At 35.6% G+C, this 27,227-nt stretch overlaps 1 protein-coding gene across 1 annotated transcript in view; it reads left to right on the top strand.

Annotated features, from left to right (window-relative positions):
• FGF10 (fibroblast growth factor 10) overlaps positions 1–7,384 on the top strand; it is a 59,743-nt gene extending 52,359 nt beyond the window's left edge. The window contains exons 2-3 of the mRNA XM_066569067.1: positions 420–523; positions 4,238–7,384. Of these exons, the coding sequence (XP_066425164.1) occupies positions 420–523; positions 4,238–4,435 (302 nt within the window). The 3' untranslated portion in view covers positions 4,436–7,384. The remainder of the gene's footprint in view (positions 1–419; positions 524–4,237) is intronic.
• Positions 7,385–27,227: the final 19,843 nt, after the last annotated feature.

The raw sequence follows: 27,227 nt of genomic DNA on the forward strand, positions 1-27,227 counted from the left end.
CTAAATGTTCTACAAGGAAAAAATTGTTTACCAAGGGTTTTAAAGATTGGGGAAAATCCAATATTCTATTGACATATGCTATATATTTAATTTGATGCTGTGGTTTCAATGTCTCTTCTGATAAATTATATATATATATAAATCTGAAGATTTATCAGATAATTTACTATAATTTTCATCTTTGCTAGGAAGAATGAAGTTGTTTCAGTATCTATGGATAAAATGCGGAGTTAGGAAACATTTTAATTCAAAAAACGTTTGTGTATACTCTTGCAGTGACTTAAAAAATACTTCTGCTGAATTTTTTGGTCAGTTGGTCCTAAATATTACAAGTTTTGTATTTTTCAGGTTTATTGTCTTTTCTACAGAAAGATAATCCTGTAACAAAGTGATTAAATAGCTCAATTTATATTTTTTAGGCATATTGGAGATAACATCTGTAGAAATTGGAGTTGTGGCAGTTAAGTCTATTAAGAGCAACTACTATTTAGCCATGAACAAAAAAGGAAAAGTCTACGGCTCTGTAAGTACCTTTTCACATTCCAAATGGATTTCAGGAGTCAGCACAGTTCCCTGTCTTGCCTATTGAAACACTGCTTGTCCGTGTATTGCTACTAATTAGAGCTGAAATGAGCTGTTTATCAAAATTTCATCCTCTGATAAACGAGGATCACTCCTCTCCACAAGCTTCCTGTTGTTTGCTAAGCTCATGTCATACCAACATAACTGCTGGTATTTATCTTGCTTACTGCCTCAGTCATGCTGCTTATTAAAGAGTGTTCAGTATAAAGGGTTTCACAAAATGTAATCTTTAAGGCTTGTTTCCCTGTTTTTTTCTACAGTGCAATCACACTTAGCAGAAATTTGAGGGTAGGGGAGAGAGGAATAAAGGTGCCTGAAATCATTGAGCTGATGGAGTGAACAAATCATTAAATTAAAACTTTGAAGAAGATTCCTAGAGTAGCAGGCTTTAAATTGACTATATTGATTAATGAGTAAGATTATGGACAGTACAGCGAGACATGAACTGAAATATCAGCAGCTCAGATTTATCTGAGCAGAATTCAGGTAACACTTGAAAGTTGTCCATATATACTTAATTTGTATTTGTGTAAGTTTGGGATTACAGAAACTTTCAGGGGAAAAAATATTCAAACACCAAACCCCAAAAGTAATCAACCAAACAAAAACAAACCAACTCAAGGAAACTCAGAAACTATCCAATTTTTTATATAAAGTGATATGATCTATAAATCTAACAATTAAACTAAAATATATCCTCACACATCCCCATGAATACACAAACACCAGATTGTTCTGGTGTTACATCTGGTTTGGTTTGCAGTTTTGCAATGTTGTTCCAGTTCCTGGAAAGGTTATGAGCCATTCTGCAGGTTGCTTAATGTTCAGATTATCCATATGCTTTATAGAAAGGATGTCACATATAGGGACTGAGTTTATGGTTGAGCAATGTAGCTAGGCCACCTATTTCTGCTGAAAACAATGAAGTAATGGTAATCTCAAGTGAGACTCGAGGGACCTCTAGTCATTTGGACCTCTTTCTTAAGAAGAGAGTGTGTTTAGTTCATACAAACTATATACACTGTCCTCCCTCACCTGCACTGTGGCTAGTCACTCCTGGTTCAATAACATACTTCTGGTTTTCTAAATTCTGTGACAGTTCCAAAGAATCACATTAAGGAGAGACAAGAACAAGACATTTTTCTTGTATTCCTGTAAATGTAGATTTAATTTCTAGATTTATACTGGTCAGAAATGCAGGATGATCAGTGCTTATTGAGAGGGAAAACTGTGTACTGAGTTATCAGTACAGTCATTGATTATGGGTATGCTTCTGATGTAGGTGAAGGTTTTAGCATAAATCACCACCTTCAGTTCATGCGTCTCAGTTGTGCACTTCAGTCATTTGTGATGGTCCATCCCAAAGCCCAAGAGAGACTCTCTAACCCCAGCTGTCAGCCTTGCCTGGTGTGGTGAGAGTCTGTTTACAGTCTGTCCCAACACTATATATGTACAAAAGACATTGAAGCAGCTTTCATGTACCATAGATGGAAATTGCTGCCATAAGATTCGGTAATTCATAGTGTATTAGAAATAGTGTTGACAGGAAGATACGAATGTGGGAAGCCTTTTTTTTTAATTCCAGCTGAGATAATTTTTCAATATTCACATCATAAAATCACAACATAATGATTTATCAAATCCTATTCCATAATACTTTAGCAATTTCAAGAATGCTTCTGTTACTATTTTTCCAGTAATCCCAGGACTTGCAGTTAACCTCATATTACTGCAGTGTGGCAGCTTGCAGATGGATACGAATACCAAAACCAGAACCAATAAAAATTCTAAAAACACCCTTGAGCACATGCACAATAGACATTGGTGCAGACTTATGCTGAAATTTGTTTTAAATGAGTAAAGCAGTCCTGTGTAGCCCTCAGACCCCTGCCAGTAAGACTTCAGAAGCACATCAAAACATCATATTTTCTGTTATCTAAGAATAGAAGTACAAGTTGAATTTTAGTACAATTCTGCATTCTAGGAAAACAAGCAAAGCTCTTTCTCTGTTAATCAAATACTTTTCCATTTGACCGATTTTGGTTAAAATGAGGGGGAAAAGACTCACTCTTAGATTTCTTTAACAAGTTTAGCTTCTTTAAGTTTCTTTAACAAATTGGCAGATAGGAGAAGTTACTGTGGTTTAGAACTGTGATTGATGAGCACCTCCCTTTTTAATACCTTGATGCCAGAGGTGACATATTACAGAAAATAACTGGTAAATTATCTATATGGTGGCTTTGTGGTGAAGGCAGTGCCAATAGTGGTCTTGTAAAGGGTCTTGCCTTGATAGTGTCTTCCTCACTGATCATTGTTCAAATAACTACTAATCCTGAAATTAAAGAACATTTTGGGAGCCAAATTTAATTTGAATGTATGCAATTCCATCAAGCAAGTCTTCAATGGTTGTAGAAGCAACCAAGGGAAACAAACTGTTCACACAAAATTCTCACTGGATCAAAGCCCTTATCATTAACTAGTATAAAAATTCTAATTTAAATTAATAGGTATGGGAAAAATATTTAACTTGATTTCATTGACATGAAACTTGATTTATTATTCAGACTTATTTCTTGTCTTGCTCATGATCACATTAAAATAGTGCATGTAGTTAGTATATCATACTCTGAGATTCTGACCTGCTTCTCCCTAAGCTGTGCAAGGACATCTTATTTTCTGAAATGCAGGAACAACAAAATGCTGATTTTTCATTTTAATTTAATTATGTTTCAAACACCCCACTTTTAAAAGCCTTCTAAATGCAATATAAGTAGTTTGTTAAAATTGGATGGCTTTATATATAGGAATTACTTGTTTATGAAAAGAACTATTCTTGACGTCTATATAGAAGAGCACATCTACGTAAAATTACATTTAACAGTATAAAAAATAAGTAGACTCCCCTACATTCTTCCACAGGCTTGTATTTTTGATTCGTTTTAACAGCCTGACAACTGATTCGCCTTTAAAAATAGAAAATCTTAATCCCTGGTCCCATACATAAAATTACTTCCAACCTTGTTTAGTCAATAAGATATGGGGTCATACAATTCCTTTTTAGGCTAAGCTTCTTTTCAGGTCAGCCAAGTAAATAGGCCTCACATCAATTGTGATAGCAGCATAACAGTGATTCACACCCATCCAAAAAAAGCCTTTTTTCATTACCAGAGTGGTCCAAAGATTCTTACTTTAAATAAGAAATAGTCTTATTCCATCAATATTTGTTTAATGTATGGTATCAATAATCTCATTCAAGATATTTAAGAGTTATGTTTGTTAGAAATGAAATGTGATTTATGATTCCAAGATTGCTTCTTTATGCTTTTGAGTTTATGAATGAGAACTTGGTTTAATATTCTTGCCATATTCCAACACAGAGAAGCTGATTTTGAGTTCCTAATTAATTAAATCATTTAACTGCTATATCTATGCATTGAATTATTAATTATATCTTTTTTTAATTTCACTTTTTGCAGTCTAACTGATGATGCTTTATATGCTGTGAAACTTTTATTTGAATACACTGTGGAATCCTAAAAGAGTGTCACATACAAAAGACTACAATATTTTGAAACATTTTTTAAAAGTATTTTCTTTCAGTATGCTGAAATATTATGTTTGTTCTGAATCTGTGGGTTTTTTCTTCTTTTAACAGAAGGAGTTTAATAGCGATTGCAAATTGAAGGAAAGAATAGAAGAAAATGGATATAACACATATGCGTCCTTAAATTGGAAGCACAATGGAAGGCAAATGTTTGTGGCCCTGAATGGGAGGGGAACCACAAAGAGAGGACAGAAAACAAGAAGGAAAAACACTTCAGCTCACTTTCTTCCTATGGTAGTCATGTCGTAGATGAACAAACTTTTTTTGATGCAGTTGAACCAAAGGCTGTTATGTTAAGAATATTTGGTAATTCTCTTAAAAGGTAGATGCGGAGAAGTAGCACAGACATCTGCATGTTTGAAATGAGAGCAGGGGAAGCCTTTGAAGGTTTTGTACTTATTGCTGGCACATGAAATACCTTTATTTAGTTTGTTGTCATATCCTATAATCTAAATGAAGCTGGATCAAAGGGGATGGAATTTATTGCCAGTGTGAACTTTTTTTTTTTAATCACTGCAACAGATCTTGATGGACATAAGACAATCTGTTGCGTGATCTTCATGGGGAATGCTATTTATGGAATACTAACTCTTATCAAAGTCCTTAATTGCTCATTCAAGCCTAATGATTCAATGAACAGTTAGACACACAAGCATTTACTGGAAGCACTTGGGTCCTATGCACAAATAATGACATTTCTGGAGAAGCCTTGTGGACGAATGGATAGGATAAGCAAAGTAGTGTATAACTGTTCTAACAAAATGAATAGTATGGTTTGCTTGTATGTCCTAAATTCATTTCTCTTTATTTCTCTCTAAGTTATTTATTTAATAGGATGTTAAATATCTTTTTTTATTTGAAATGTTTCCTCATTTGCTTCTTTCTTATTTTCCCTTTTTCTTAGTACTTCACAGAGAGGTTGATAGATTAAAATGTCAGAACTGCAGAAGTACTCAGAGAATTAGACAAGGCTTTAAAGGCAGAATTTAGAGTGTATACTCCATTTTTTCATAAACTGTCTTGCACTTAAGCATAAGACCAAACAAGCAGTGCTTGGATTTATGGTATTGAGTGTCTTTATATTGGAGAAATTTTTGTACTTATCAGCACTCAAGAAAAACCTTCAAGAAATACTTTGTTCAATGGGTCTTTCTGCTATTTTGAAATTGAGAGAAGGAGCCACATCTGTACTTGGGGGTCAATGCATCTGTGTGTACATTCACCTGATTTCGATTTCAGTTTGAAGCTAGGATCTAACACACTGCTATCAGTGTGATATTCTGCAGCACACATTGGGCTGGAACCCTGATGTGGTCAGCCCTGTTAAAATCACTGAGACTGCGAGCATTGAAATAAAACAGTAGTGTGTAATTCCTAAGCGTAACATTTGACCACTGAAAGGCAAGCAAGAAGACAACACAGTCCTGCACACCTTACTCAATTGATACTCTCATTCAACCCATTTGCCTTTGGTACCAACTTGAAGAACCACAGGCATATAGTGGGAGTGATATCTAGCTAAGGGCTGCAAAATCACCCTCGTGCGATCCAAATCATGCTCATGCATTTTTCGAAGATTATTACTCACATGTATATTATATATGAGAGCCAACTGAAAAGCTGTGCTGGTTTCCAGCTTTAGCATGCCTTTCACAACCATCACAGTAACTGAAGGCTCAGAATACATAATATCCAGCACATTTTTATGAAGTGTTACTCATCCCATGGCTTAACTTGAGCAACTGCAGTATAATAAAGTTAAGCATAATATGAAGTCTGTTCAATTAAAGGTACATAAGGTTTGTTTTATATTTTGCTTTACTCAGTAATTTTAGAGAGCTCTGGATAGCTCACCAGTGTAACCATATTGAGATTCATTTTGTTAGAGCAGATAAATAGAAAACAGTACATCAAACAATTTGTACCACTGTCTTCACATTGTATTCCACTAAATAAATAAATAAGCCTTTGCAGTGTCTTTAGTAAGAAACAAAAGTAGTATAATATTATTTTGTTTTAAATACTTTACTGATAACTATAAGATTATATTGATGCTGCAGTTTATCTTCAATATTTCTCGTTGTGAAAAAGTTGGTTTTATTTTTATTGTTTGGAGACTGTATTTTGGTACAAAGGAGAGCCTTGCTTAATGTGTCTTTTTGAGAATGTTTAACCTCTATAAAGGCTGGTGTTGTTGGAATCTTCTATAACTTATTTAAGTCAATGTTTAACCAGCACTTCAATCTTAATCTGTTATTTAAATATTAGCTGTTTTTAAAAAAAAAAGAAAAAAAAAAAGCTTTCCCATAAAATACAAAATGGTCAGATTATATTTCCTGTCCTTAAATAAAATCAGCTGTTTTAAAACTAGGAATTCATTGAGAGACAACATATTTTTAGTTGATAGCTGATGTTGCATTTCATGGTACTTTATCTCCAGTTTTCTTCTTCACAAATGACATTTTTCTAGGGAAAAAAAATAAGAATTTTAGATTTCAAATGTAATTGCAACTCACAGCAAAATTTAACTACCATGATAAAAGCGAGTCTCTGTTTAAATTTGTAATCAGTAATTAAAACTGACAAGACATAATGGACCACCCATACTGAACCTTCAATATGAGTTGGATGAATGCAGTATTGAATGACGACTTAAACATTTAGGGTACAAAAGAAATTCTCTTCTTACAGACTTACCTAGATGAGTTGGTCAGGGGAGGATTATGCATAAATATTATCATAGTACTCAAAACACCATGCTGCTCAAATGACAAGATCAGGAAATATCACTTTCCCAAAGTGAGCCAGGAGCCATTTGTGACATGAAGAGTGGTTTCTGAAAATTAATCAAAATAAAAAACCCTTGAAGGAATCAATGATTCCTGTGTGTTTGGTATACTGTAACACCCACTATAGTGGGAGCAAACTGCAGATATTAGAGTATCCCAGGTCCTCAACCATAAGCTCTGTTTTCTGTCACCCTGAGCATAACAGTCTCCTGAGTAAAAGGAAAACAGGGGAAGGGGTTTAGAAAATAAAAGGGATACCAAAATCACTGAGCAACAATGTATAGGATGTTATATTTAAATAAAAATAATGAAATGTGGGGATTAGAGAATAAAAGTATTGTCTTTGTTTGTTTTATTAACCTAAAATTGTACTGCACAATAAAAATAAAGACGAAAAAGATCTGTTGTATTACGGGCTCTGATTTCATGCTGCATACCCCCCAAACAAAAATAATTTTAATATTTCTAAGTATTTTTAATATTTTGTATGTGTGAGGCCTCTATCTCCACAACCAAATGTTCCAGATTCTTCCCCTATTTGAATCCACCTAGTTTTATACTGTGGAAAAAAACAATGAATTTAGAGGAAGCCTGATTGATGAAAGAAAGAAGGGGTTTAGGAAGAAGAACATGTACTAAATATAACTTAAGCTATAAGATTCCAGCTTTGGAAGAAGAGATATGGCTCAGTTTATCATGTTAAATGAGTACCGTATCCTTTGCCTGACAGAAACAGATAAGATTTCATCCATTTATTTATTTAACTGATTGCTTCTTAAATGTTATTAAGTGAACGATATAGTGCGAGAGAAGAGTCTTGCTGATAGCCATAATTATTACATTTATATGGTAATTTGGAGATACAGTAGGAAGGTACAGTGTCAGAACTGTTAAAGTGCTTTAATACAAAATCCTGCAGCAAGGTTCAGCATATGTTCACACTGAAAGCCACCATCAAGTAGAAGATGAATGCCTAGGCCTCAAGATTGAGGAACTCATTTATACAGAAGTTCTGGTTGGCCCTTTACTCCCCTAACTGGTGTAGTGCCTTAACCATTCTTCACAACAAAGTCAAAACAGTCAACAAAGTCAAACCTGAATGTGATTACATGTACAGGTGTAGAATGTGAAGCCAATTCCATTGACAGTCAGAAAGTGACAGCGTCTGAGTTTAAGTCACCTGCAGCAATTTTTTTTTTCTTCCCCTCCACTCCGTAACATTTAAGATTTTCCTTGGACTTTTGTCAGAGGCCTGTCACAGTTTTTCCTCACTGCAGATGAAATGCAATGCAGCATGAGGTTTCTAACAACATGTCCTACCTATACCAACTAAAAATGAAAATTCATTTGTGAAGAAAATCCAATTAAAACCCGCAGGTGGAACGTTGCAAACACAGCCATTGCTGAAACCTGCCTGTGACACGCAGGACTGGATATAACAGCAGACTAGTCCTCAGCACTCATGTGATGGGCATTATGCTTAGTTTTAAGACTTACTTGTATTAGATTTTCCTCAAACTTGTCGTCAATTTTGTTATAAAGAATGTCAGTGAGATTCAGACAATCATATGAGCTTGTCCACTGGGGGTGTTTAATACTAGACACATGGTTTTGGCCCAAGAAGTATTTGAGTTTCTTAGTGTTTTGGAAATGTACTTTAAGGAAATACTATAAAATTTCTCCATTCTTCTGCTAATCCCTCTGGCTACAATTCTGTGCTCACTGTTGGAGACAAAACATTTTAGAAGAAAATTTTTTTTTGTCTGTAAACTGATGAGACATGGACTTGGGAGATGGCCTCCTCTGCAGAAAAAAAAATTGTGGCATGGTTGCACTATTAAGGTTGTGGAGAGAAGTTGTCCATATCAGGACCAACACATTTTAACACCTTTGTCAGGGACATGGACAGTGGGATCAAGGGCAGTCTCAGCACTGCCTCTATCCCACTGTCAGCACTCAGCACTCAGTTTGCTGCTGACACTGAGCTGGGTGGGGCTGTCCACACAGGGGAGGGAAGGGATGGCATCCACAGGGACCTGGACAGGCTTGAGAGGTGGGACCATGCAAACCTCAGGGAGTTCAGCAAGGCCAAGTGCAAGGTTCTTCGCATGGGCCAGGGCAATTTCAAGCAAAAGTACAGACAGGGCAGAGATTGTATCAAGACTCGTCCAGGAGAAAAATACTTGGGCATGTTTGTGGTCAAAAAGCTTAACATGACAGGACAACACCTGCTTGCAACCCAGAAAGCCAGCCACATCTTGGGTTTCATCAAGAAGCCTGACCAGCAGGTCAAAGGAGGTGATTCTCCCCATTTACATTGCTCTCATGAGACCCCACCTGGAGTACTCTGTCCAGATCTGGAGTCTACAACACAAGAAAAATGTGGTCGTGTTGGAACAAATCCAGAGCACAGCCATTAAACTGATCACAAAGATGAAAGACCCCTTCTGTGGTGGCAAGATGAGAGAGCTGGGGTTGTTCAGCCTGGGGAAAAGAAAGCTCCAGGGGGATCTCACTGCTGCCTTCTAGTACCTGAAGGGGGCTTGCAAAAAGGCTGGAAAGAAATTTTTCACAAGGGGGAATTGTGAAAAGTTGAACTAGCTGAAAGAAGATAGGTTTAGATAAGATATTAGAAAGAAATTCATAATCCTAAATAAGATAATCTCAAAACCCACAAATCTTATCACATATGAGAGCATTTCCATATCACCATGCACATATAGCGTCATCTGATTTTGAAGTGCAACCTCAAAATTACTGAAGAAACATTAGCTTAAATTGCTTCTCCAAATATATAGAGAGCAGTCATAACTGGTTGCATTGATTTTTGATACAAGTTGAGCTGGTAGTTTTGGTAGTTTGATAAGTAAAATATCTCTATTTTAATCTGAGGTAATTTAAGAATAAAATTATCAAACTGAATTAAGGGAAATTCACGTTAAGTTATTTGGAAAAACCTCATCAATACTAAGAGCTCCGAAGTAAGCTGATTTAGACAATTGTACAACTTACTGAGTTTTAGGCATGTAAGAGCTATCAGGAATGGTTTACATTGCTGATTCGGCCGCAGACACGAGCATGAAGCAGATCTCTTCCAAAGTAATTTATAGCAATATTTTGTATGATCCAACTAACCATCTACTGAATCTATATAGACAATTATCTGCAGGCATAACTTTCAGTTGCTACCAACAAGCTCAAACTCAAGCCAGTAATATGTAGAGATCCTCTTAAAATTATCCAGAGCCATACAGTTACCCAATTATGTGCAAGTGTGTTGCAACAGGAGAGAATCATTAGTATTTAAAATCTTTCTGAGTAGAAGAAATCAGAGTGACTAAAAGCAGCCAAGGAACAAGTTTTTCTGACAGAGCATACACTTACAGGAAATGTCAGCAAGCTTTTCGGTCCCATTTTACCAACCTTTGTAGGGAGATGCAATCTGGGTCTGACTCAAGCTTCCATTGCACACTGATTGCAGGAGGAAATATTGACACCAGCAGTTACAAAATGAAAAGATCAGTACCCATCTCCTTTCAGCACTCAGTAACTTGCATGAAAAGCAAAAGATGATTTTCATAGATAATTACTATATTTTTCAGTGGTTCTTGCAAGAAGGACCTCACAATTAATAAAATCCTTCATTATCCCACTCCTCAAAATGCATGTCCTCCAAGTCTGAGTTGACTTATGGATAGTGTTCAAGAAAATTGACTTATTTCAGCTTTTACTAACAGCACTATAAATAAACCTGTAAATAGAATCATAAAATGGTTTGGGTTGGAAGGTTTCTTAAAGATCAGCTAGTTCCCACCCTCCCCATAATGAGAAGTGAAAATGAACACCTCCCACTAGACCAGATTGCTCAATGCCCTGTTCAACTTGGCCTCATCACTTCCAGAGATGGGTCATCCACAACTTCTCTGGGTGACCTGTTCCAGTGCCTTACCACATTCATAATGAAGAATTTCTTCCACAAATTTTTCATATTTAATGTAATTTTTTATCTGATGGCAGCTTATAATTTGTAGTGTTTATTTCATGTTTTTTTTCTTCTATTAATTTTAAACAAATATCAGACTGACCCTTCATTACATAGAGACCTCTATTCATACTGGGGACAGCTCAGCCACTTGCAGTTTCTTCTTTTGACAGTCTGTACCATAATTTTAATATACACAGTGAAAAAGGGAAAATACCCAACATTCATGACTGTTGCGTTACTGCTTGGACTCTGCAAACACGGCAAAGATTCACCATGACTGAAATACAGAGAGAAGAGGGAAAAATTATTCTTCCAGTTAATTGTAGCACCAACAGATATGGATATATCATGAAATATAAAGTACGCTGCACATTGTGTCATATTCTTAAATTAATTCTATGTTTATGTATATAACATAATAAAAATTACATCCAACAGTTATAAATAACACACACAAGCACAGAGGCTTGCACCATTGGTAGCTTCCTGCTAATCTCATTCTATTGTTTTCATTTCTTCAGCTCTGGAGGAGCACCCATGTTATTCCCTGCTGTAACTTCTACAACTCAGGTAGGAAGTTTGCTCAATCAGCAGCCTTCAAAGATAATATCCATCTCTAAACTCCACAACCCTTACAACTCCATCTGACAAAGTCTTGGACCTCAAAATCATTAAGGCATGTCTTATCATTTCTCTGTATATTTGGCAGTTATCAGTTTGCTGTTCATAGCAAAAAGTACAGATGTTAGCTACAGCTACTCCTGTTTTCAAAACTCCAGTGTTTTAGATGACAAAACCCAAAAGTTAATACGCATTAATGATCCAGTATGATTACTTATCTCTGTTTTAATATGGTGGTATATGACAGAGAACAATAAATCAATGATTGTCATCATTGAAGTATTATTATGCATACTCCTAAGATGTATCTTAAGGAGGTTAGGCTTTTTTACTGAAGAGATAGAATTCAAGGAGTGATTTATTTAACAATAAAGATTATACAGGTTTCCATTTGGAGGATTTTATTTTCTTCAGTCCAAAGGAAGGAACACAAGCAAAACCCCTGCAGACATAATGAAGGCAGAAGCAACAATCACAGATAATATCTCAAGGCCTGTAAGTCATGTAAGACCTACCAGGAAAACTCTCAGTGGAATCCTCTTCTTTATGGGTGAGTGAAGATAGAAAGACAATTATCGAGTGCCAAGCCCTGTAACAGAAGAAAGATTTGAGCAGCTGTGTTCTTAATACTCATAATAAAGGGACTCAGTGCAGCTGGCATCTGAGCCAAATAGCAACAGGGCATAATCCCTGATGTCACCATGATGGTATTTCAGAACACTGCACTTTTTACTCAAAAGGTTAAGGAAGGAATTAGAAGAAAATTGATATTAACCCATTTGTAATACAGTATCCAAAGAAGACTTCATTATTTTAATTTAGTAAACAAAGTTAGCGAGAAAAACATAATAATTGCCTATTGTGCTTTGGAAGGAAATACTACATGTATTCCAGAGAAGAATAACATGAACATTGGCAATGCACTGTAATGACCAACATAAATGCTCAGTGTTGTTGAGAAGTGGCAGGATCACCTATGTCAACAAAGAGCAGCAGAAAGGGGGAAGTGGATACATCTAGAGATACAAAACTTTGACTGAAAATATTTTACCTCAAGTTACTTCTTATTTAAGCAAATTTTTACCTCAGAAACTATAATACATGAGACTAAAAGGGATTGTAGCAACATGGTAGAGCGGTGTTTCTTAACTTAGAAGGTATGCCCTGAGTGCAGCAAGATGATATATGGAGTTTTATGAATAGGAGATCACTGCAAAAAAACGTTAGTCCAGGACAGGCATCATATCAGGAAAGCAACATAAATATTTAAATGTGACTAGATGAGGAACACAACAGGAAGACAGGAGTATTGGGAAGAATGAGTTAAATTAACATGCAGAATCTCACATCAAAGTTTCAATTTAAGTTTTGGGCAGTGTCTGAGCCTTAGGGAGAAGTTGAAATTTTCTTCAAAATCAACCCTAGAAGTAAGCTGCTATAGGCTTCTAAATATTACATCAAATGTGATTTTGTTTGTTTCAAGCCCTCACAGATTGTCCACATTGTAAACATTTTCCTGGTAACATTATTGTGTTTTATGTAAATATGAAGAATTTTCTTAACTTGAGCCAGATTACATTTTAAACAAGCACCATGTAACAAGGATGGCCCTAATTAAACAGAGGACTGCTGGGAGTACTATTGCAATACATAGAAATCTTGTGCCATTTCCTGTCTTTTTTTTATTGAGCATGAAATCCACAACAGATTTCCTGCCACCGAGGTAGAACTGAACAAGACACACTCTCACTCTTACTCTGCCCTGCAAATGCATAAGCCAGCACTATACAGAGTCACAGCACTGGGTCTCTACAGCAATCTGTGCTTACCTGGGTACATGACAGAGCCTGTCACCATGAGACAGTTTAGCATGCATCATGAACAAGAGATCTGCCACTGAATGTGGTTAGAAAATCACTTTCTGAGGGAAGGGGTACTTCACTCTGGCAGCTGTCACCATACAAGATCAGACCTCACCTTTTGGAAAAGTGGCAACTTTAACCAATAGTGGAAGTAGTTAATGAGGTGCAAACAGACCAAATAGATCTGATGTAGTCAGTGTTTTGTATGACATGTCCACGTAAGGCCCTCGCTCTGTTTTAAATATGGCTTCCTAGAAACACCAATAGGAGCAAGAGAAGTATAAAAATCAGAAACAAGCAGCGAGGTCAAGACAAAAGAGAAGAGTTGAAGCAGAAAATACAAGAAGCTGGCTGCACAGTGGGCTGGCAGACGTGGTCTTGTGCAATTATCTGTACTTTAACTTATTGTCTGCAGTGATCATCACTCCCTGGACACACCTCACGCTGCTTCCATTGCTTGAATGAACCACTGCTTCCACACTACCACAACTGCTGTGCCTTCGATTGTGAGTACTTGAACAACAGTTTTTTATACATATTCAGTTATAGAACTTTTCAGTAATTACACTTGCAAACAAGACAATTATCTCCTTATCTTTCTTCACACATCCAAAAAACATGAAACTAGAATGGAATATCACTTTGTCTTCACAAATGTCTCTATCATGGCTGTATTTTCTCAACCAGATTGTAAGAGACTATGGCCTAATTTGTGCTTGACTGAAGTATATCCACTTGAAAATGATCTTATCTTGACAAGAGTATTTAAAGAGAGACAAAGTCCAGTTTTGTCCCAGTCACGTGCTTTATTGCAATTGTGTTTTTCTGGTTTATTGAAAATCTTGGCTTCAGCTTTCCTTTTTTTCACTGTAGCTAAAAGGCAGAGATAGTTGATTTTGGTCCCTCACAGTGTTTTACTCTGTGAAGGACCAAAATCAACTCACTCCTTATGTTTCTAAATAGTAAAAATTCTTTCAGCTAATAAGGCATGTGGTTCCTCCTCTGATAAAGTTTAATTCTCTTAATTCTCTCTCTTTCTCTTTTTTTTTTTCTTCTTACAGTATCTCTAGTGTCTACAGTATCCTACCAGAAAGATAAAAATAAAAAATTTTGGTTTTTTCACCCCTACTTATAATTAGAGCATGACATTAGTCCACCTTTTTCCACAGAATGTTTTTCATGATGTTAGTTTGTACAGATAAGTAAGAAATTGATATTTATGTCCGGGGCAGTGATTAAAACCCTGAATAACATCAGGCCTAATATGGAACTCCTGTACGTTCAGTTGGGTTTTTTTCTGAATACTAGTTTTTGCCAATGTGTTTTACTGCTACTTCATAATTTGGAATTTTTTTAACTGAATTAAGATACAATGACTAATGGAAAGTTTATGAATTGTAGTATATCTACACATTACTTTTATCTGTCAAGCTTGTTATCTTATTAAAGAAAATCTAATTTACTTCATAAGGTCTAAATTTCCTTTGAGGTCTATTAGCTATTACAATACTTTCATTCTCTGCTTCACAAATCTTGTTGCAGAAATTGCATAATACTGGCTGGTTTATATACCATGGAGTTGTCCCACATGTCTGTCAGAGGATAATTACAATTTTGTATGCTTTTTATTAGGAATATTATTTAATTCAATAATTTTGAATATACTCTTTGTAGATAGCTCCCAAAGAGTCCAAAGGAATGAGAAAAACAAACCTAACTTCAATATGCCTAATTTACTAAATATTAGTTCACATTCTCATTTCTATTTAATCTGCAAATGAATTTAAAACTGTTCATCTAATCATTAAGACAATAGTTTGCTGCAGGAACATAGCAAATAAGAAAATTTATGCTAGTTTTGTTTCTCATGAATCCCTTACTAATGAGTCACACATGAAATTAGGCAATATCCAGTAAAACAAACAAGCAATTAATTACTGAATCTCTTTGGAAATTTACAGATAATCTTCTATTAGCCTAATACTTATTACTACCACTATTATTTTATCAGCAAGCTGGAAATAAAAACCTGATAATTTTCTATTCCAGAAATTTTGTCCAAGGTATAATCTATACCTAATGTCTGACAGAAGTTCATCCAACAGTTTAACATATCTACTTATGGGTATTCTGCTGCTTTTTCAAGTAGCTTGCTTGTGTTTTGAACTGGCCTTTTGATGTGAAAGTTTTTCTTAAAATCCAATATAAATGGTCCTTTCCAACAATCAATCTAACTAGTTCACATTCTGTCTATTACAGAGATGAAAACACTTGATCACCATCCTCTTTGCAATAACCTTTCATGCATTTGAAGCCTGTTATCATAGCCCGTCTTCATTTTTCTCTTTACCAGACTAAACAAATGAAATTCTTTCATACCTGCTTTGGAAGTCATGTTTTCTAAACTGCTTATCATCTGTATTATTTATGACAAGTTATCTCCATTTTCTGTGTCTTTCAGCAAAAGTGTCCCCTCCCCTAAAAGTGCTCATGGTATAAGGTAGCACAAAATAAACATAACTGTAATGAGAGTCATGCTTTTAATAACTTTCTGAAATGGCATTTGCCTCTTTTGTAAATGACATTCAGTTGCATATGTGTCCCCAGCTTCTTTCCTGCATTTTTCAAGCCAGTCCTTGCACATTTCCTATTCATGTAGTCAGTGAACAATAGTTCAGAGAATTTTCAACCATCAGTGACCTCACTCATTTTCACTGACAGCCATAAGTCCTTAACTTGCTTGACCATGGATCAGAGGACTTCATGGAAAGCATATAACCAGTACAGATAAATATTAACTCAGACACAGAGCCAAAAATTGTATGAACTAAGAATTTCCTCTCTCTGCCCTCCAACATTACTCACTACAGGCTTGTAGCTATGTTCTATCCTTTTCTTGCTCTAAAAATTTAGTTAATACATTTGTTTCTTGAGAGCCAGCAAGTAAGTCAAGCTAAATTGGCTCACTTTTCATATTAACCTCATATAGACAACTGTTTAATTTAGTTAGTTTACTCTAACATGTAACACATGTAACATGTTTATGTTACTGTAACACTTGCCAAGCCTCAGCATCTAACAGACAGCTAACTGCGTCTATAATAATCTAGAGCTATCTTACATATCCCAGATATTGTTTTCAATATCTAAATAAGTAGCTAGCCTGTCTGCTGTAACAGGCCATTTTCTGAACACTAGTCCTAATATTATATAATAAAAAAAAACAGGAATATTGTTTATCATTATGAGCAGATAGTTAATTCTGTTCAGCTTTAGAGAGCCTTTAAGGTTTTTGTTTCTCTGCCTTATGACAGGAGTGATGGAATACAAATACACCCCTGAAATGCTCCCTATTCAATTAGATAATAGGGACAAATTCTTCATTGAAAGAAATTCTTCCAAATTCAAAATTCTTCATTCTTCATTCTTCCAAATTCAAAATTGGAACAGGATGTGCAGAGAACTGGTTGAGTCCCGACCTTGCACAGGGTTGAAAGATGTGTAGCTGTGGCACTAAGGGACATGGCTTAGTGATAGATATGGTTCGACTAGATGACATAAAAGGTACTTCCAAGCTAAATTATTATATGAGTCTGGAATATTTTAAGGAAAATCAGTGTCACATTTTAGGATACTTATCTTGAACTCAACAAAGGAGAAAAATGGGAAGAATTTTTCATAATTGTATGCCACCAGAAGTTTTCTGGTAATTTTTCAAATTGCAGATTAACTTTACTGGACTTAGTAAACAAAAAGGCCAATTCAGAAGTAAAAATAATATTGTTGAAACAACAATCATTAAAAACATGCTATTGTTAAAAGACATGATAGCGGCTTACTCTGACAACACTAGAGTCAATATGCTTTGAAAAGGGAGTTGAAGGTTGACACAAAGTTTGAATTTCATTCTTTTATTCTACTTATGATGTCCAACTTCAGACGTATAAAGTGATTCTTTCCCACATCAAACTGCTTTTTAAGGTAGAGAATGTCCTGAATCCAATGCACAGAGCCTAGAACTCTGTCCCTGACTACAACCCCATCACATTGATGTGCAGACCATCAAGAATACCAGCACACTTCAATTCTTCCCTTTAATTTTGAGGGAACTCATATTCTTTAATCAGGTTTTAACTGTACTTGCAAGACTAAGTACCAAGAAATTGCTTTAATTACCTGTCACTTTACTTAACTGTCACTATGCATTTAGTGGGTAGGTTTTATAAATGATGTTTTATTTGGCTTTCTTTTCTTAAAATCACACACGATGCACTTCTACACCTACAACCTGCAGTGTTAATTTCCTTCTTCACTTGCTATGTTTAATGATAGACTACTCTTTTTTTACTCTTAAAAAATACTCAGGAAATTCCATTAACCTATTAAAAAAAAGCAAAAAGTCTTCAGCTGCAAGGTCTGCAAAATTTATAGCTAAAAAGAAGTCACCCTCCAATTTTGCAACACAGGTTTCAGAAAACATTGTAAATACACCTGTTAACACTTCTGCTACATGCAGTCAGGGATGTTCTCTATGCCACTGTTCCAGTGACACAAAAGGTAAAAATACTCATCACACAGGTCAGAAGGGAATGGAAGTGGGAAAGATCTATAAAACACATTGGGTTGTGTTTGGGTGATAAATGAGCAGTATGAAGGTTAGCTTATCTTTAGACCAAAAATCTGCAGAGGCACTGCTGTTATGGTACGTGCTGAGAGCAAGCTGCTGAATATAAACAGTGTCTTACTGAAACCTGCTGGATGCTGAAACTAAGAGGTCAAGACTGGTGCCCTGATGTGATTTAAATCTATGCCTTTAATTACAAAATTACCTGGTTTGAATTTAGAGCCTCAAAAAAGATTGCTTTTCAAACTGCATTTCAGCATTGTCTTAGAGTGGCATGAGTGCTGAAATACTGAAGAACCTCAAATGATGAAAGCAGGTCAAAAAATAAAAAAGTGCTGTTTTATTTGGCTTTTACAGAATGAACCTCTCTAGCTGAAGCTAGGTAGAATGGGGAAAGCCCATGTTAAATGCATTATAGCAGCCTTACACTCCACTTCTGAAGGGCAACTGTGAGTGCTAGATACTCTGTCACCTTGAACCAAAAACTATCCCTCTTTGAAATGTTTACTGTAGAAGACAGGAAATCTGTTTGCAATCTTGAACACAGACCAAACTTTTCAAAGGATGTCTCTAGTGTGTAAGCATAAAGGTAATCTTGTGGGTAAGGCACTGGACTGAAATTCTGACCTCAAATCTCACCTGCCAGAGTGGCTGTATAGAACCTTGGCAAGACATGTAGAGAAAAAAATAAATAAAAATTCCTGTGAAAAAGATTCAAAACTGTGTCTTTGGCAGATATGGTGACTGCATCGAAAATCATAATTTTATTTACCTGTCCTTGAGAAACACTATGTGGTTAGTAGGTAGGTTTTATAAGAAATGTATTACTCAGCCTTCTTGTCTTTAAGGTCACACATCACACTCTTCCACACTTTTAATCTGCCAACTTTATTTGATTACTGCTTAAATTCCATAGGTACTTCCTTCTTTTTCGTCAGTATTCCCAACACTTGATGTGTTGTACACCTTACTGTGATCCACCATCTAAGCTTCAAGCTATCTCCTAAGGTTGCTTTTCTTCTGTGTGATGTGCTCATGGGAGCTGAGGACTTGGAAAGCTAATCTTACCTCAGCAAAAACAAATGAACAAAATATATATGGCAACTGTGATGTGACACAGAGTGGAAATTTCTCCTACAGACGTGGATGAATCCCTGAAAGGATCATGCTTGCCAGAGTTTTGAGAACACACTTCTGAGGGATAGATAAGAAAAACAATTCTGCCAGTCATTATGTTCTGGAAAACAGCACACATAATTGAGGCTACAAATTACAGTAAGGTGTGGTCATTAAAAATTAGTACTTCTCTAAGTTAATGCATCATTTTAAGCAATCAATTTTAACATCAAAAAGCAAAAACTGATATTTTATAGTCTTTACCCTCTACAGAAAGAAAGCAGTTGCTCATTTGTTATTTCTTTGGTAGAACTGGACTCACTGGTATGAATTAAGATCTCAGACCAAGATGAGATTAATCTCTCTATAGGCAGTTAAGCATATTTCATCAATCTCCTACTGAAGCTCTAAAGTGCACCTCCTCCATTCTGACACCAAGGAGGTCTGTATGGGGTTTATAAGTGCTTGTGTTTTACAAGCCCATCTTTAAATGCTCTCTTTGATGCTGTTGTTCAATGCTTAGGATCAGAACATTGTTCCTGGATGTTCATCCCAAATCAATATACCACGGCATTAAACATTTTCAGCCAAATAGAACATGTAGAGAATGTTCCACATGTTTGGCCAACAGAGAACAGCTTATAACACTATTGCAATTACATCCTCTACAGATGGCACATGCTGTATGGATTACAATGTTGCTTGTTCTGTTGCTGTGGACTCAGTTTGAATTGTCTCTGAAACACTTGAACCATAAATCAATTCTTCTCCCTCTCAAATTAAAATAAAAAAGTATTTCAAAGGGAATTTTGTGCAAAATGGCAAGAGTGAGGGGTCTAGGGTAACCTTTCACTTTGTATCAAGGACAAGGGGCCTGCTGAATGAAACAAAGAGGAAGCAGCCTCTTTTATTTAACCTTTTTTTTTTCTCCTGACCTCATACATCAGAAAGAAAATCTGAATCTTCATTGGAACAAACTATAATGGAAGGCAGACCATGTTCAACCATGTCTTGTATAGATCTCCAGGGCTGGCAATTGTTCTGATGAGCAACTTTTCCATCAGTGGAAAGCTGAGCCAAACTCCTAGTCTTAAAGCCAAAGTGTTCATGGCTGGAAGAATTGTAAAACACTATGATAAAATGGTTTTCAAACTGAGTGTTGAGCCAGATGACAAGGTAATGTCATGGCTTGATCAAGCCCTATAAAGCTGTTTATATATGTGGCACCATTAACTATCAGTTGCTCTCACTCACATTTACCTTTATCCATGAAATGATAATCAGAATTACTGTATTTAGAGAAACCCTTTAGATAAAAATATCAAGTGATTTTTGAAAAATTTTATCTTTTGATCTTGATCTTGTGTTGCAATTACTCCCAGACGTTATTGTGGTTTGCTGCACAGAATTATATCCTTAAGCATACCAGTTCAGCATTTAATACAGATACAGGACAATAAAAAGTCAGCAGCAGGAGACAATATGTTTTATATGTGCAGTTAACTTTACACAGCACTGGAAAATATTGGCAAGTGGCACTTAATTATGTTACCCCTGGATTCTTAAAACGCATCACTAAGAGCACAAAGGCACAAAGCACTTATTAACTGTACTCGGGTTTTGAAACGTTTTACAGACAGTCTTTACATATTAGAATACAATTTCAATACGGTCTAATTTTGCTAATACAATTAAACTTTATTCTTTTGTTCTTTGTTTACTCTTAAATAATTTCCAATTAATAATTCTATAAAATTGGTTCATTTGAGGCACCTGAGAAATTATTCCAGACATTTAATCCTAATATTTTTGCCATGTTGGCTCTGGGTCTGGGAGGTAAAGGAGCACAGAGGATTTTCTGCTCCATTGCACAATACCTAGATCTGAAAATAGTATCAGTGATGGAAATAACCATATAAAATGAAAGGCAGTCTACTGATAAATCACCAACAAAACATTTTAGTTTGTGGCCTACTAAGACTACATCCTAACATGAAAATGCTGGAAATGCTGAGTTGAGAGGTTGACAGTGAAAAAATAATTGAAGAAATGATCTGATGGTCAGACCTTCATATTTTCTACCTAGGGATATGCTCAGACTCCAATGATTTACTCCATCTAGGTAATATTGACCAAACTTGTATGCAGACACCATACCTCATTTATTTTATGTCTTGATAAAATGTTCTAAGAAATAAAGTTGGCTTAGCACAGTCATATTCCTAACTTAATTCAACAACAGCAAAACTTACCACCTGACAGTAACTGTTTTAGTAGCTTGTGCAAGAATAATTTTATATGTTAATATAAAGATATACCTGAATATATATATTCAGATATACTTGAAAAATACTCAGGACAATAAACACCATCTGAAAAATATAACTACTACGTACACTGTACAGTCCCTCCCTGAAAAAAAAACTACTTCAGAATCTGATTCAAGGCATTCTGAAGAAAATTCTGAAAATATTTGATCAGAAATTTTCAGTTTAAGGTCTAAATGGTAAAAAGGGATATTTGGGATATAATTATTAAAAATGCCTACAAAAAATCTCCACAGGTATTTATTTTTTAATAGATGGTGGATTGGCATTTACTTAGTTTTTGATTGCATTTTATTAGGAAAGTAAATCTGTAATATGTTAATTCCACATGAACTCCACAGAACTTGGCAATGCAATACTTTCAATACAGTGAATGATGTTAAGAAATTCTGCTTTTACTTTCACTTAGTGCAGCATACAGCATAACCTTCTCCATTAAAAAAAAGAAAATTTTTACTACTCTGGCAGAAGAGTTACTGAGTTATTATTGGATTCAATACTGTTAACTTTTGAGTCACACATTTTTTCTTACCATGTTTTGACTTTATCTACAACATTCCAGTTTTGCCAGCTTGATTTTAAAATAATGACAATTGGCTCATTGAAAAATCTTCAGAAAAACAGCTATTCCTGCCATTCTTTTTTACATTTTCTTATTGCTACCAGGACTGCACATAGCCACAAAATTGCTGTCAGCAATTTGTAAGCACATGTAGAGATGTGGAGTGTGCATGACACAAGGCTGTGTCCAAGGATCTACAGTTCTCTTAAATCCTCCTGTTGAATCTACTCTGACTAGAAAAATAAAAATTCAGGGATTATTAACTAATTAACACATATGTTGTGTTTGGATTTTTAAAAACATTTACATTTGGTCTCAGTTCTAGAGGAAACCACAGAGAAGCCTTTCACTAGACCCCCATCTGACATGAGACTGTTCCACTCACCTCTGTAGCATCTATGCTGCCTTATACCTGTTTAGGATCTGTTTCAGTCTCTGTTAACTCCAAGGTAGAACCCAAATCTGTGTTGATCTCTCTCCAAAATGAAAGCTGCAAAATGAGCTAAACAAAAAAGACATTGCAATGTGCGAAATTGGTATGTGTTTTCCCTCCAAGCATTACTCAAGGAAAAATGGCTGCTGTCTCTGAAACCTGAAGGTGTTTTCAAAGTTCAAAATGTACTTCACAGAAAAGGAAGACAGCACAGATTTAAAGGCACATAAACCAAACAACTTTTATAAAATTTAGATTTGTCATCCAGAAAAAGTACTGAGAAATCCTGTCTGACAAGCTTGCAAAATTGGAAAAAAATTAAGGAATTCTGCCCTGCATCAGCCTGCTTGAAACCTCTCAGTGTGTACCTGTACTCAGAGATCTCTGTGGCTCAAAGAAAATTCACCTTTTTGTATTTTCAGTCTCCCTCATATTAAAAAAAAAAAAATTCATGCCAGTGGGCAATCCCAGAACTCATTAAGTAAATAGTATACACAGTTACAGGTATTTTACAAAGAACTTGCAGTTAGGTGACAGCCCAGAAGGTGAATCCCTGCTTTCCCTTTATTAATTTACTAGATTATGACACATCAAAATGAATTATTTTGTTTATACTTTCTTAAAAATTAATTACAGTTTGAGAACACAAACATACTTTTTTTTCAGACAGTTAGGAGTATTGCTGCAATGCAACAAATTAGTGTTATTTCACACCACTGGAAAAGCAGGATGCAAATTTTGATCCTTACCATATGAATTGATATTAGACTGACTAAGATTCACTCATGAAATCTGGAAGAACGTTATCATTCTTTGTATGAATGATACTGCAGTCCTGTGGGTTTATCTTACTTTTATTGCAATGGACAGTCTGTCAAACCACAAAGATGTAAATAATTAAACTTGATTTTGATCCTTTAACATCATTCTCTCTCATTAAGCAGACACACTTGCAGTTTCCACTGTCTTTTTAGAGATAATATATCTCTATTTTCCATAAATTTCACTTAAAAATGTGCTAGGCAGGAAACTCCTTCCTGAAGTACATTTTTGAACTTGCTGGTTCAGATGTTACAGGTAGTGTTATAAATGTATGTTTATCTGATTTGTATCCAGCCACCTAAATGGCAACAGGGATTATTCTTTATTCAGTGTATAAAGTGACATTTTAGGATGGTATAAGTCATCTCCAAAGGTAGCAACTTGCTGCCATTGATCATCTGTCATCTGGCACTCTGGCTAAAACAATAGGCAAGAAAAATCTCACCCTTATTTTTGAATGGAATGAAATACATACTTTCAGATGTACCAAAAAGCATTCTTTGAACACATGACACTTTGTAGCCATGAAAAAAAAAAAAGCCAAAACAGACATCAGACACTAAAATCAGGTGATGTGTAATACTACTACTCTGCAGTTTCTTGGGAAGCATTTTGCAGGAACAATATACACATCCACAAAATTTATGGGTTTTTTGACTGAGCATAAACAGTATGGATAAGGGAGATTACAAAATACCTTTGATATGATTACACTATGGCTATCTCTGTGGAAGTCATTTCTAAGCATGTATCTATTCTGAAAACTAAAATCTTGCTCATAAATCTTCTTACATAGTGTATCAAGAACTGGAGATCTTAAGAGGAGGTCTAATCTGTCCATAAGAAGGCACACAGCATTTGAACTAACCGCATATTTTCAATGAGTTAAATAGACTGAAACATTTGAAACCCCTTACAAGATTTTTCAGTGTAAGCAATTTTAAATCTCTATCATCTACCGACATGAAATATCAAGCCCATAATAGGACGGAGCATTAACAGGTAGTTAAATTTACATAACCAAGAGCTAAAGCAGGTCTCTTCAATATTCCATACTAGTTGCTGCTTTTTAAAATTTTCTTTTTATAATAGCTGTTACATCTTAAACTACTTAAACCGCTATAATAAAACCTATCTATATTTATACATTATATATTATATACATTTTCAATTATTCTTTTCCTGATCTTTATTGTTCAAAGCAAAAAGATATAACATGTGAAACTCCAAAGAGTACAATAAAATACGTTAACTTGCAAACTAATGTAAGACATGTTAGTAATGACATACAGGAATGTTCTAATGTGATTGTATCTGGAATAATTTTCTCCAAAGTAGCTAGTACAGGGCTGTGTTTTGTATTTGTGCTGAGAAGAGTGTTGACTATACAGGCATGTTTTAGTCACATGGGATCAAGGTCTTTTTTGCTTCTCACCCCAACCTACCAGTGAGGAGGCTGGGGGTGCACAAGAAGATGGGAGGAGACACAGGACAGCTGACCCCAGCTGGCCACAGGGATATTTCCATCGCACAGGGCATCATGATCAACATGTAAAGCTGGTGGAAGAAGGACGAAGGAGGGAGTGATGGCATTTGTCTTCTCAAGTCACTGTTATTTGTGAGGAATGCTGCTTTCCAGGGGATGGCTGAACACCTGCCCACCCATGGGAAGTGGTGAATGAATTCTCTGTTTTATTTTGCTTGTGTGCAGCTTTTGCTTTCCCTATTAAATTGTCTCTGTCTCAACCCACAGCTTTTCTCACTTTCACTCATCCAGTGCTCTCGCCTGTTCCCCTGTGGGGGCAGTGAGTGGCTGTGTGGGGCTAAGTTGCCAGTGGGAGTTAAATCATGAAGGCTGTTAACCCACTTCTGAAGACACTGAAGTCTCTCAGATGTTGGTCTCCAGACTAATATCACATCCAAGAGGTATACCTCTTATCAGCAATCTGATAATGTGCACCCCTGTTGTGGCATTTTATTATATGTCTCAGTGCAACTTCCACATGCTCCAGTTTTAAAACTGCCAGACATTTCTCATTGAATATGTTGTGGCTAAACATGTGCAGGAGTAGTTTTTTCGAAATTATGCATTTAGTTATTTCAAAATATTTATTTCTCTGAGTAGCCAAAAGTACCAATCCACAACCACTACAGAGTGGATTGGAAGGGCTTCCAAAATTACATTTAAAAAAACAATGCAATGCTTGAGTTAAGAGAAGTGTGGAAGAACATCTGAAAGCAGTAACTCCCTTTTTCTTTCTTTTTAGTTTTATTCCTATTTATTCATTTGCACTACTGTAATTTGAAAAATAACCAAACAGGTTTTTCAAATATTATGAAAACAAATGTGCTGCTGGATTGAATACCTAAGTGTCAGTCTGGGAAAACATTTTTATAACTACATTATAATTCTCTGAAAGATATCAAATGTCTTATGTCTTATTACTGAGTAGGCACTTACTCAGGTTTTAAAGCAGTTCTATTCTGCTTTGCATTGTTGAATTCATGCCTAGAGCTTCTGCACTTTGAGTGTGCAAGGGGGCAAATATATTAAAATGTCATCATTGCTTGGAGAACTCCTGTAATCTGAATCTAAAAGAGTAATTCACATTTGGACAATTTTCTTTAGTACTTCTCTCATATTTTAAGGCAGTTTTGTTCAGCATTTTGAGAATGGAATGTTCAGGTTTTTTGTTTGTCATATTTTTCTTTTGTCATGTTCTGTTTGTCATATTCATCTTTTCTTTTCATACCTTTTCCATCTTTAATTTAGTCCGCTCCTATTGGAAGGTTCTCCTTCTGTTAGGGATCAAGTAGAACTAACTGACTGACAATAATAACCACTACAAAACCCCTCACTTCAATCTTTATTCTCCTTCTACCTTACTGCTGCTTCATTTCAGGAAGTTTAATTATCATTCTTATTATTCAATGTTTCTTTACTTACATATAAAAAGACCAAAACAAAACAAAAAAAAACCACCACAAAAACCAACAAAAACAAAACAACCAAAAAAAACACCAAAAAACAAGAACCATAAAAAAATAAAACCCACAAACATTTCCTTCCTTTTGACCTTACTGTCAGTCCTTACCATAATCATGTTAAGCCTGGACTGCTTGCCTCCTCACCTACTCCCCTTTAGAGAATCTGTACACAGCAGTGACTACACTGTCAGGTGCAAGGGCCTCACAGCCGCCCCAGTGAAGCTCCAATCTTATCAGCTGAGAACTTTCCTGAACTGTTGTGGATCAAGACTGCACCAGACCATTAGGGCAATCGCTTGCCACAAAAAAAGAAAGCATGTGTACGGAGACAACCCATCACCAGCCTATTCCCCACTTTAAAAATCAAGTATCTTTTTTCCTCCTACTATCTAGACATGGTCTGTGCATCACCTCCAATCAGAGCTGATCCAAAAGAGATGTACATGAATGAAGATTGGAATCCATATATTTCTGGCTATTCCTCATTCCATTGCACCACTCAATTCAGTGTATGTTGGATGTTCTGCAGGATTTGACCTGTCCACACAGGAATGGAAACATAAAAAAAAATCAAACATAGTTGATTTTTGTGCAATAAAAAAGCATTGTAACATTAAATTTCTGAGGAAATTATTTGAAGTTGCACTTAATTTGCCTGAAAATTGAAGAAAAAAATCATAGGAATAGAAAAGCCTTTTACTTGTAGAATTAAAAACTTTTCGTTCATTGTTTTAAATAAGGCACAAAAATACTTCAATATAATTCAGATCTATTAGAATTACAAAATTTGCCTGTTGTCTTAAAAATTAAGTCAATACTAAAAGGCAGGCATGATTCTGCCACTGAACATTGTTCAAACCAGACCAAGTGTAACCCTAAATCAGATTACAACATACACTGAAAAACATCCTA

The sequence above is a fragment of the Molothrus aeneus genome, chromosome Z, assembly GCF_037042795.1.
Source record: "Molothrus aeneus isolate 106 chromosome Z, BPBGC_Maene_1.0, whole genome shotgun sequence".
Classification (NCBI taxonomy): domain Eukaryota; kingdom Metazoa; phylum Chordata; class Aves; order Passeriformes; family Icteridae; genus Molothrus; species Molothrus aeneus.